Raw genomic sequence first — 13732 nt, forward strand, 5'->3', positions numbered from 1 at the left:
AAGAAAACAATTGCTAAAACGTGCTGGAGTATCCAGCACGAAACTTACTTGTTTGTTTATTCGTTCGGCCCTCGTGCCCTTTTGTTTGGTGTTTTGTTAAATCTTTTGTTTTTGTTCTGTTTATTAAATACGCTGAGTGCACCAGCACTCAGCTTCAACCGCCCATCCACTGTTTTGGTTTGAGTTACTTCCTGGTCCGTGACGTCATCCACATCACCACTGCGAGCCAGACTGCCACACTTGTTATGGTCAATTCTTATACTGCAGTATATCCTTTTAACTTTATCTCAATCTGTTCTCGACAGCAGATACTGTATCCTAGGTTATTTTATTCTTTTTTCTATGTCTCAACAAAAAGGAAGCCTCCAAAGTAACAAAAGATGAGCCAACACTGCTATCAAACTTCAGTGAAATTGTGAAACACTTGGAGGATTATCTCAATCCTGTTATCTCCCAATTTGACTTCCCAGGTTTGAGGTATGTATAAATCATAGTTCATAAGTTCCATCCTATTGATTTTGTAACTATGGAAGATCACACAGTTGACAAAGCCATATATGCCTTAAATATCTTAACGTATTTGAGTTGCCTACAAAAAAAAACATTAGAAAGCTGTGCTTTTGCTGTGACACAACACATTAAAATGAACAATTGGGACAATTTTATTAATTTAACAGTGTAAAGTATTTCAAACAAATTGTAAATACAAGTGATTGCATCACCACAAGCTTTTGTTGAACATTTATCTACGATAGCATTTTGGTCTTTTTGATAATGATTGCATAACTTCACAGTCTAGAAAATAAGCATTTGTGTTAGTACTGAATGAGATTTTAAATACATTTTAAATACAGAACTTCACTGTATACTGTATGTAAAGTTAATAATAATAAAAAAAAATAAGATAGTCTAGTGGGATGCCTGTTGAAGCATGCAATTCAAATTTTACAGGAAACATCAGTAACAATAGTAGCCTTTCTGCACATCGTAAAAGTGCCCATTTTACAAGCGACCATGAGTGGTCACTCTTGACAGGTTTTACTGTGTGTGTGTGTGTGTATATATATATATATATATATATATATATATATATATATATATATATATATATATATATATATATATATATATATAGATGGGCTTCAGTGAGTTACAGGAAAATAATTCCATCTAGGGTTTCTGTGACGTCCTAAATTACGAGACCCGAGATGGAATTGTTTTCCTGTAACTCACTGAAGAGGCCCAGGTATGGGAAGTGATTTCCCATGGATGGGGCATTTGCCATGGGGTATGCCAACAATAGATAATATGATCCAACTCACATCACTAGTGCAACGCGTTGTTCAAGGGTCAGCATAATGCTTGCCAGAGGATGGATTAACGGTTTTATATAACCTGGGTAAGCACTTGGAACTGCTTTAAAAAGCCCAACAACTTATCAAAGTTCTTCTAATTTGTCTTGCACTTCCCTATTCCAGCCATTCCATCTTCTGACATCTCAGTGACGTTATTCTAAAAATCATTAATCAGATTCTGCCACATTCCCACAACTGATCCAACAAATACAATGGACAGTAGATTATATTTGGTAAACATAGTGTTATGATTACACTCATTAAATTGATGCATGGAATTGTTACTCAAATAAACAAGCAGAAAAAAAATGCAGAGACTGCAGGTGTAAGCAATTGCAAGAAAAATTTGAAGCTTAGAAGCACTGTCTTATCAACCCTTCATATTCACTTATGTTTGTACGCAGCGCATCCTGCATCCAAGAGTAGGTTTCTCTTTGTTTCCTAAATGAAAAGGTGATGTAAGTTAATGTCTTATTATCTTTGACTTTCAGAACGCGGACTCCATCAGCCTCAACTGCAGAGTCAGGGAAAACAAAAGACAAAGACAAGGAAGACAAACCTGCAGCTGATAAAGCTTTACCAGGTACTAGACACTTGTACTAGACACACTGTAATCTTGTTTAATGGTCCCGAAATGGATAAACAATGTCATGTTTGACTGATATCCCCAACTAGTTATCATTAGGAGAAAAGTATATGTTATATGGATTGCTGCATAAGCCTTTAGAGGTCTGGGTCAAATGATATACTTTTGGATATAGTTTCCACATCACAAAACCACCAAACATTTTAGCACAAGCATTTGTCTGCTCAAATAAGATGCAGAGTTGGTTGGTCTGGCCAAGAGTGATAAGTAATAAGTAATAAGTAATATGGGACCAATGCCATAGCCTGTGTCATTGGTCCACTAAAACACATAAGACAAAACAACTACAAGAAAGAAGTAATGTAAAGGCAAGTCCTTGGTTTTAGAATTTTCAGTAACACTCTTATTTGAAATTAATTCTTAGTTGAAGTGTATGCTTTTTCTTAGCTTCAACTGACACATCCCTTGTGTTCTCACACTGACACATACAGGTTCCTATGTCTCATCCAGTTATTCCACATTCACAGCTAAAAAATCCTTGAGAGTTCAGTACTTATTTAAAGTGTTATAAATGTATCATAAATCTTATCTTAAATGTTTATAGACCAAGTACCATGCGCTGTCCTTCATGTTTATACTTGAGTGCTTTGCACAACTCTACATACAGTAAATATACAATTTAATATCAGTAATGTATACAGCATATCTAACCTAAAGACTGATTTTAGAATGTTTCATAGGGTGTAAATTATAAGCAAACCCACCTTCAATAGAAGTGTATGACGGCTTCTTTAAAGCATAATTTCCAATCAGTACTTTTTGTGTACCAGGTGCGCCTGCAGATATGGGAGAATGTGTCATTCTGCTGGCAGACACATTGCTTATGGAGCTGCCTTTGGAAGCATTGAAAGTCCTTCAAGAGGATGGGATAAGCTCAGTATCAAGAGATTTCTCACTGCAGCTCCTCTACAACCGTATGCACAGGGAAGAAGGAGGTAAAAACATTGTGCACACAACTGTAACCGCATCAGAAAAATTCAGTAAAAAATTACTGACATAAGGCCTCCTCTGTGTTCTCATAACACGCTTCATAAAGTGACATATTCTAATGAGCTAAACAGCCAAGATATTGTAATCTGCCCATTTAGATAATTAAAACAGTGACCATAAAAGTAACACAGATGTTTTGTTACCTCAGCATGTTACAGTGTTGTTTTCTTCTTTAAAGTCATGGTACAGCCCCCAGACAACCCAAGTTTTTGTCCAAACCCAGTTAAAGATTTATCCTGTAATCATTCAGATCCAGAACCTGTTTGTATTTCTGATATTCCATAATACATTGTGAATGGTGGAGTAAGATATAGCTGTGTGTGTGTGTGTGTGTGTGTTTATCGAAACAACAATGTAGAAAACATAATGTGACCTTAAAATAGAAGGAAGGTTTTATAGACAATGTGCAGATTTCTTATTTGAAGAAAATGTTCATTAAACTCAGTGAATAAGGATAATAAAATGCCAAACAAAATTAGTCTTATTGGTGACTATATTCAAATATTAAAGATGTTATTGTAGCTGAGAAAAACAAGAAGCATTTATACTGTATATCTAGATATCAGATTCCTTAGCATCTTTTATTGTTCACATGAGTAAGTAAAATGTAAGGAGACATTTAAAATGTTCATAGTAAAATAACATTAACCTTCAGATGTCTTTCTTCATTAATCTGTTTCAGACCTCTAGCTCTGTGAGACTTAGTATTAAAACAGAAGGAACTTAAAAGGTCATGTCAGAAGGTCACAGGCCTGTTGTCCATTTATACACTGTTCTGATCAAATCAACACATTAGACTTAAAGCATTTTGAAGTAATATATTTACTACCTTCAAGTATAATAAAGAAATATGCCATGGAACATATAGAATTTAGTACATAGCAAAATTTGATTTAGCTACTTCCCCTAGGACCCATATTTCCATAATTCTGACATCTATACGTTTAGCATTGTGTCAAGAAGATATAGAGCCAGAGCAACATTAGAAGTAGATAATCTGTTATTTTATGTAGCATATTTGGGGCTGATGCTACATGCTGTTAAGATGTAATAATGTTTCGGTAAGACTAACAAGATATCAACTAATTAGACGTTAGTATTAAATTAACCTAATTTGGATGTACTTTTAAAAGCTTCTGCAAATTCAAACAGCATTCCATTTTATTACAGAATGAGAATTTCTTTAAACAAAATACTTTAGGATAATATTAATTAAGTGTCAGCATATCTACATTTATAGGACAGCAGAGCACTGTCTGACACAAAAATATTTGATCAATACAACCTGTTATCTTTTAATACAGATCATTAGATGTTGCTGCCTGTCTCACCGTCACTGACATATTGTTAACCCTCATTACTATATTCCTGGCACTGAAATGAGGCAACCAAACAGTTAACTTCATAACTAAGTATTATCCTTTGATACTGTGAGTGTAGGTACAGTCTTTTGCTCTGCTTCTGCAAGAAATGTCTTTCCAGATTCATTCAAGTTCATATAAGATTCCAAATATTACTCCATATAGCTTGCAATAACTATTTTGTCCATTGCTGTGTCAACATTTATGAACACCTTTCCAAAGTTTATAAAAAAAACAAAACAGTTATTGAATGTTCAGCTTGAATAACTGCCATTCATTTTGTCAAATTATTGTATCTACCTCTAAAAAAATATCTCCTACTTTTTAAAAAAAAAAATCATATTACATTGTTTATATCTTTGTACGGTAAAAGGCTCTGAATTCTGTGCATCATGTATTACATCTCAAACTCATTACAATCCTATTTTCTTTCTCTGTTATTTGTCAGGTAGATTACTTTTCAAATGCAGTTTCATAACGCCAGGGATTATATAATCCAAAATCTGTTTTGTAAGCTTTGTTATCTTGTTCTCTCTTTTCTTAATTGGGAGAGAAATGTTGCTGGATCTCACGTTGACTAATTCATTTAAACAGGTTTCACAACTGAAATAAGTTGGAAGTGTTTACTGTTTTTAATCAATGAGTTGCTCATAAAGTTTTATATTCAAATCATATTTATGTAATATGAGTGATTATATTTCATGTTGGTATTTAAATTAAGTTACCCATTAGCTACAGTAGGTGACTTCCAAATAAAATCTGAAATGATTACTTTCTCAACCTGCTTTAATGTGGTTTAAAACCCTAATATGAAAGTTAAATCACATCATTTAAACTTGTTTGTTGTAGCTGAAAGTGACAACAAAAAGGATGCTAAAAGTGCAAAAGGACCAAAAGCAAAAGGAGATCAAAAGAAGTCTATCAAAGGGGTACGTTTAGCAAATTAATCTGTTCCTATGAGATATAAACTGAAGGTTTCTGTTTACTGAACTGCAGAGTGTATATATATATATATATATATATATATATCCACACACACATACATTTTTTTTTCCTTTTGTAGCTGTAACCGTCTTTATTGATATAACATAATATTTGTTGGTCTTACAAATTAGCTAGCTAGAAATTAAAATTAGGAAACCAGTTGAATTGCCTGTTAAATGTATTCTGTTATCTTTCAAACCAGGTTCCTGTCAGTCGAGTTTTACCACCTAATTGCATCTCAGTGGACACACACAACATCAAATGTATCCTTTTACCATATTTTGGATTGATGTAGGCCATAGTAAAACATTCCATCATTGCAGTTGTAAAATTCCAAATACAACAACATCTTGAGGCATTTATTAGGTATATAATTTCTTCTTTTTAACACAGAGCTGGTGACTTACTGTTATGTCTACATTTTTCTCATTTTTGTAAGAATTACAATTTTACAAAGTTGGCATGAAAGGAATAGCATTTGCAGTGGCAAGAAATAATCTTTATTCTGTGGGTGCCTATCCTAAATATTAAGACAGCAATAGTTGTCAGGAGCCATACTACTGTACTGTGGATTAAAATCTGCCACTCATTGAAGTTGTTCTATAGTTGACCACTACATGCTGTAAAGCAGAGGTCTCCAACCCTGGTCATGGCGAGCTACAGGATCTTCTGGTTTTCGTTTCACCTGAACTCTCAATTACTTAAATGAACCAATTATTGGCTTAATTAGTCAAGATTAACATGTGTTCCAGATCTTTAGCCACTGATGACGTAAAGACACCTATAAAACCTGCAGGACTGGGGCTCTCCAGGACCAGGGTTGAAGACCCTGCAGTAGGGGGACACTGCTGTTGGGGTGCCAATTATGCACTAAACCAAAATATAGGCACAATTTGTTTACATTAATTTACTTCAAGGTCAAGCATGGATAAATTGTAGTATAAATCAGCCTCTAAGATATACAGTACATGGTCAACTGCGTGTGGCAGGGTATGTAAAACCAATGGGTATTCAGAGGTAATATGTTGACACTTTCTAGAACAGCAAAAGGTTTCCTATGGGCCCATGAACACAAAACAGGATTTTATTTTTATTTTTTTTTTTTTTTTAATACATCAGAAAAATATATATCTTGTGTTTTAAACTCCATTGAACCCTCTGAGGATAATTAAGGATGAAAATGTCATCAATACATGTTTTATGGGATTTGAAAGGATGCTCTATGGCCACTAAACTAAGCTACTAAGATGCTGCGAGCCTACCACACCATGTATGATACTTTAAAAAGTGATGATATGCTCTTAACTTGTACTTTATAACTTTAACCCTTAATGCAATATGACAGATGTTGTGGACCCATATAATGAAGCAAGAGAAACAGGTAACAAGAAAAGCTAATGTATAAGCTTACATAAAAGCCCCCAAAATTCAATAATTTTCATAATGCATTGCAGCCTTTTAGAATAATCACTCCTTGTCATATACAGGTTATATACTACATATATACTATACTATACTATACATTATATACTACATTATACTGGGGGGGGGGGGGTATTCTACTGTGTATACAGTAGTATACTATGTTACTCTTTAGACGTTAATGCTGTGCAAGAAGCTTATGCTATACAAGGGATATAACATTGGGCAGATCAGTCATGCAAGTTATACAGTCATTAAAAAAAAATAAAGTATTTGTATTGATAGTCGTGATTGCAATAGGCCCCTCCCCAAGTGACTTTTATTACAAAATAACTTTTAATAAATTAAAAAAACACATTGGTTCCTTCCATTTTATAATGCAAAATGTTGAAGCTAACGTTTCAAGATTAATTTAAAGTTGGAGGAAACCAGGTTTGAGTAGTTGCAATTTGGTAAACCAATAAAGTTGTAAGTTAGTAAACAGTGCTGAGTAAAAGTTTTCCTTAGAGGAGATTTAGTCTGATTTGTTGTGCTGATGTGTCAGTTTGCTAACATGCAAGTTCCACTGGAGTTGTCTTCCTCATCAGTCACCAAGACAGGCTGCTTTTCTGGTCCCCAAAGTCTTCTATCTGAGTTTGATTTGTTTTTTACAGAAAATTGGCTTGTACTGAGAGCTCTACCTTAGAGTAAGTAGCAGGGATCCAAAAAATATAGGGTTACACCTCCCCATGTAATTTTTCCTTTCATTGTTAACATCCTGACAACGTTTTACACGTATAAGTTTAAAGTCTGTTTCAAAGCTTTCAAAATGTCTGCTCTGGTACAGTGGGTTTTGATCAGGGGTGTCAAACAGGTAACACAGAAATAAAGATCCATGATGTGGTACAGAACAGAAAAGCCAGAGCACTTGCTGTTATGTTGTTTTTTTAATTGCTATTCCTGCAGTGATTTAGAGGTCACAGCCCTGATCTCGAACACCAGTGCACTAAAGTGGCCATTTTGAAAAGAGCTTTGAAACAGACTTTAAAGTTATAAGTGTAAAAAGTTGTCAGGATGTTAAAAATGAAAAGAAAAATTACAAGTACATTATTTAAACAGTTGTAGCAACACGTCGGGACGTGTAACGCTATATTTTACAGAACCCTGCTGCTTAATTGTTAAGGGTGCAGTTTATTTGGGACCATTTTTTTTATCAGCATAGTTTATAATCAAGAAGAATTTAGGAGGTCAGAATAAACTTCTTCAATTATGGCATTTAAGAAAGAAGTCAAACTTTTATCAATTTAATTATTCAGCAGTTAGTTTTCCTTCCATTGCACACCTCCCATGACATTAATACTGTCATGGATTTTCATGACTAATCTTATTTATGTCATGAATGTTTACATTTACTATAAATACGGTATCAGGGAGAATATACTGTAGCTACCCTAATTCGTTTGAAGGAACTGTATGGTAACCTATTATTTTTCACAGTGTAGGCAGTACTGAGCTGGTCCCTTCAGTGCATTCTTCAGAATCAGTGTTTTGTAAAGTCTTCTTGAAATTTATGTATGAAAATATACCAATCTAAGTAAAAAATGTAGATCAACGTTTACTTTAATTAAAAAAAATACTGTAAATATCAGTGTTTTGTAAATAGAGTTTGTTTTGAATCATACATAGTATGCTAAACTATAGAATGTGTTTGTGTTGCACTATTACATGAGGGAAAAATAAAATCCATTTAACTACCATATTTACAGATAAGTAGTTCCATGCCCATGGATTAAGATCAAGCCCTCTCAAGGGGTTCTCATCTCAAGGATAGTTAATCAGTTGCTTTACTTTTATCCCTGGAGATTTCTGAAGGAGAATGTCTTGCCACTGAGTATAGCAACCAAGATTATGCCCAGCAAAGTAATCAATATGATCTTGCTACAAAAGTAACCGAAAAGTAGAATTTCATGGCGTGAGCCACAGAATCTTCTGAATACCTGTACTATATTTAGTGAACCTCAGTTTTTTCTCAAAAAGAATATGGCATGTTTTACATATTGTAGAACTGAACTGTCTCTGAGGCTGTAATGTTGTTGTAATTCATTGCCAAATAACAGTACCACAAATGTAATTTTATGTAGGTCCCCAAAAGGACCTATGGAGCGTAAGCATCAACAGAAGTGAAAGAAATTGTGTATTTTGGAATGGACCTTATACGGTCTGACAAGAACATTTCATTCATGATTTATGTCCTAGATGCTGAAACATATCAGACTTCAACAGAGCAGTGATGCATCACTGTCATAACATTGTTTTGCACTCGCTATGCCCTTTCAAAGTCATTAGATAAGACTGTCCAAAGATGAACTTGGTTTGCTTCAAGCCAACACAGGTTACGCTGACGGCACACGTTTCGGAGGACAGCGTGTGTTCGTCTTCACTGCTCCTGGGTCAGCGCAGGGGTGGTAGCGGTGAGCTGAGCCCAAAAAATAATTGGCTATTTCAAATTGGGAGAAAAACGGTAAAAATAAATTGGTAGCTACTAAATTAAAAAATAATTTAAACTCAGATTAACAGAGAGAGAGAGCGCGATCACAGCAGTTTAGTGTAGAATGACATGTTCTCTGTGGGTCTTTATGGTAGAAACTTAGGTTTATGGGGGTTACAAAACTAAATTAATGTGGTATCTTGTAACAATTGTAAGTCGCCCTGGATAAGGGCGTCTGCTAAGAAATAAATAATAATAATAATCATCCAGGTTGTATTTCATACATTTTTCTGATTGTAATTTAAGAGAAAAGGTTCATTTTTCCATTACGTAGATCTCATTTACAATATCAATCCATTGGTCATATGTTGGAGCTTCCTGAACAAACATTTTTCTTGTGATTGCTTTCTTACTGGCTTTCTTGTGGTATTTCAATATGTACCATTTTCCCAAGAGCTGAACCTCTGGAATGCCAGAAGCCCTGCACCTATGCGTGTCAGACACCATCTGTTCTCCACATAGCCTCCAACACTGTGATGCTGTGCCTTTTTGTTGTGGTTGTAATTTAGGAGTAATAATAAAAAATAAAAAAAGGGTTTGGTTTTTCCAACAAAATCATCTCCAAATCTGTGACTTGGTTGAACTCTTGAAATTTACATATACTTTCCCAGTGTTCATCAGGAATTACAATATCATTTTCTTTTTCCCATTTAGCCTTTATGTATGCTGTTGAAACTTGTTTAGTATCTTAAATGCTAATGTATAATTTAGATACAACTTTCTTCTGATTTGTTTGGTTTATAGGCAGTAATGAATATGTGAAGAATTTCATTAGTATTTGGCCTTGTATTTTCAAGTTGTATAGGCTTGCTTAAATATTGTTGCATTTGGAGGTTTCTAAAAAAGATCCTGTCTTTTTAAATTATTTTTATGCATTAAGTCTTCAAAACTTTCTAACTGACCTGCCGCATCACAGTGCATAGGGCTGTAATACCTAGGTTTTAAATCTCTGGTCAAGCCAAGCTGGGGGAAAGTCTGAGTCAAGCAATCCATTTCGACATTGCTGCATCAGACTCCAGGTGGTATGTTTTTATAATCTTAAACCACAATTTAACAGGCACTATTACCCATGACACCTCCGTTTTATATAGCTCTTTTGACATGATTATTTGTTGGATATATGCCTTAAAAAATAAATAAATAAATAAATCTAATGTGTTATTGATTAAAATATGTTTTAAGGCAGACCATTTTGCACTGTATCTGATACAATAAGATTATCTCTAAAGGTTATTATTTTATTTTTTTAAAGAATCGGTGAGTCCAGTGCATAAAATGAGCAGAATACTGGAAACCTACAACCAGCAATTTACACCTTATTGGGAAGGAGTGATGGACAGAGGACATAATCCGAGGTCAGTATCAAAGATTGCAGGTCAAATTTTCACACATCGGGGTGTACTGCATCAACCTGGATTTAACTAATACTGATTTTTTTTTTTCATATAAGCTACTGTATTGATAAAAAAGCTGTCTAACAAGGATGAGCAATACTTGAAGATAATATCCTTAAGGAATAGAAAGAAGACAATCGTTGAATTGACAACAGAACTGGCAGAAGGCATAGTTGTCGTTGTCCATCCATCAACAGTCCAAAGCACCTTTGACCATTGTTCCATAGTCCATTTTCTGTGTTCTTGTGCATGTTTTAGCCTTTTAGTATTGTTCCCTTTTAACAGAGGTATTCTTACTGCAACACATCCTTTAAGTCCTGATTTCAAGAGCGACCTTCGAACTGTTGATTTGATGGACAGCGACACCTGTGCCTTCTGCCAGTTCTGTTGTCAATTCAACGCTTGTTTTCTTTCTATTCCTTAAGGATATTATCTTCAAGTATTGCTCAAACTGGTTAGACAGCTTTTTGGGTCTTCCAGTCCTGGGTTTGTCAATTACAGATGTTTCTCTGTACTTGTTGATTATGCTTTGGATACCACACCTTGAAAATCGAATGATGCAAGCTATTTCACTCAGTGTTTATTATAATAGTAGAAAACATTAGTGGAGGCTTTGAGTAAATTGTTGATGCTCATAGTGCATCTGAGTAGAAAAATGCAACAGGTCTAAGACTTTTGCACAGCAGTGTCTATTTGTTCTTTCTTATATTACATGATATGCTTTATTATTTTATCTTCTTTTTATTATAGCCATGCCGAATTGGAACAACTGATGAATAGTTGTAGTGCATTTATTTTTTATGGAACAGAACGATTTCTGGCAAACTTCATGCCTTCTAAACTTGTTGCAAAGAATTTTCCAGGTAATATTTTTAAGTATTTATGTGTATATCATGTGCATAGAATGCATAGACCATATGGCAAGTGTTTAATTATCCAATGTTTTTTTTTATTACTATCAAAGTCCTTATTTGGTACCACTTTTCAACTAGTTAATGCAAAAACTTCACAATAAATGAACCAGAGTTTGCAATGCAGATACTGCTTTCCAATACTTTTGCTGTTCTTAATCAAAGTTTGGATCATGAGGGTTTCATTCTGAATAATGCTGCAAACACATTGTAGATAGATGATAGTTCATCTGAGGGGATCTGAGGAAGTACATTCAATATAACATTTCTATACACTTTAAATGTTGTTTAGATAATATTATTCTTGAAATATGTTTTAAGTAGTTGGAAGACAGGCAAGTGAATCCTTAATACCTTAAATTTCACCTGCCCCCATTTACAGCAGTTCATCCTTTAGAGAAACAGAGGTGCCCTCCAAAGACAATTTGTGTAGTTAACCCTTTGCTGCCCAATGTCCAATATATTTGACACAGAGAATAGGAACATACCCTCGGCAGTAAATGGTTAAAGGGTTACAATTACAAAGTAGTTTGCTTGTGCATGTATTAATCTTTCTTCTAGCAATTTAGCATTCACAGAATGCCAAATCTACTATATTAGCATGCATTATCTTTTTTAATACCTTCTTTATAATAACGAAACATAAGTATTATGTGGCTGACACGTTGAGGTGAATATACCAGTGTATCTGTTTTATTATTAATTATTGCTATACATGTGTAACTAATATTACATCAATAGCCATATCAGTTATTTTATTGAGAAATATGTTTGTGTTTTTTTTTGTTTTTTGTTTTTTTTGGTGTAAAAATGGTACAATACAGCTCCTGTTAAAGCTAAGGAAAGCAATCAACCAAGCTTAGGCAAGAAGGGAGAAGTAAGCAAAGGTATGCTTTTATAGGAAAGAGCAGTTTAGAAGTGGTGGCTTTTCAATAGTTGAAAAATATAGTGTAATATACATTATTTCATTTCTTAGCAGACACCCTTATCCAGGGCGACTTACAATTGTTACAAGATATCACATTATTTTTACACATTATTTTTACATACACTTACCCATTTATACAGTTGGGTTTTTACTTGAGCAATCTAGGTAAAGTACCTTGCTCAAATATTTAACTGGAAATGCCTGGAAATATGTATGGGTTTTTAGTTTATTACTATATATTTCTTAGCAGTCACCCTTATCCAGGGTGACTTGCAATTGTTACAAGATATCACATTATTCTTTACATACAATTATCCATTTATACAGTTGGGTTTTGACTAGAGCAATCTAGGTAAAGTACCTTGCTCAAGGGTACAGCAGCAGTGTCCCCCACCTGGGATTGAATCCACGACCCTCCGGTCAAGAGTCCCGAGCCCTAACCACTACTCCACACTGCTGCCAATATATAGTGGCCAATTATCTGCAGTTTTGTTTGGCTTGTTGAAATTTAAGTTTGTGTTTAAAGCGAGTTTTAAGATTCTAAATTCAGGTTAGCTTTTTGAGGACATCCATCATAGATAGATTTATCAGCTGATTCTATCTGTGAAGTTTTTAATATCAATGAAGAAATGCTTAGGGAATTCTAGCCTATATATATATATATATATATATATATATATATATATATATATATATATATACTGTAAGCATTCTGTAAAAAGAATGTTCTGTTCTGGGTGTAAAAGACGCCATTGTTAACAATGTGTAGTAAAGGTCGTATTAATAGTGTAAGTAGGACAGTGAAATAAATAAATACAAATATGCAGTCACTCTATCATTTGATATTTTTACCCTGATATTGAGTACATTAGTATGTACTGTAAGCTGTATTAGCTGATCATATAAAGCTTATTTTATTTCCACTTGCAGGGAAAAAGCAGGCACAAAAGGTGGAGGCTATAGATTATCAGGGAGAAAGTAAGAATGTAGGATTAATCAGGATTTATACCATAGCTTGTAGATTTTTTGTACCACCAAAAAAAAAAAAAAAAAAAAAAACATTTAATATGAAAGCACTTTGCACTATTTGCAAAACATATTTTACTGCATATATATTTATATACATACTATCCATACAAAATATAATCAAGGTTCCACAATTGTAATCCTTATGGTAGTCTATGAAGGGAACTATAATAATATTAATAGATACC

At 34.1% G+C, this 13732-nt stretch overlaps 1 protein-coding gene across 2 annotated transcripts in view; it reads left to right on the forward strand.

Annotated features, from left to right (window-relative positions):
* Positions 1-13732, forward strand: part of LOC117416121 (cilia- and flagella-associated protein 46) — a 50721-nt gene that overhangs the window by 33957 nt on the left and 3032 nt on the right. Inside the window, exons 49-56 of one of the 2 annotated variants that reach the window (XM_059026148.1) lie at positions 359-477; positions 1847-1938; positions 2772-2936; positions 5202-5281; positions 5539-5599; positions 6682-6717; positions 10538-10640; positions 11430-11542. In XM_059026148.1, the coding sequence (XP_058882131.1) occupies positions 359-477; positions 1847-1938; positions 2772-2936; positions 5202-5281; positions 5539-5599; positions 6682-6717; positions 10538-10640; positions 11430-11542 (769 nt within the window). The remainder of the gene's footprint in view (positions 1-358; positions 478-1846; positions 1939-2771; positions 2937-5201; positions 5282-5538; positions 5600-6681; positions 6718-10537; positions 10641-11429; positions 11543-13732) is intronic. The other variant, XM_059026149.1, reaches the window with a different exon arrangement.

The sequence above is a fragment of the Acipenser ruthenus genome, chromosome 7 (genome assembly GCF_902713425.1).
Source record: "Acipenser ruthenus chromosome 7, fAciRut3.2 maternal haplotype, whole genome shotgun sequence".
NCBI lineage: Eukaryota > Metazoa > Chordata > Actinopteri > Acipenseriformes > Acipenseridae > Acipenser > Acipenser ruthenus.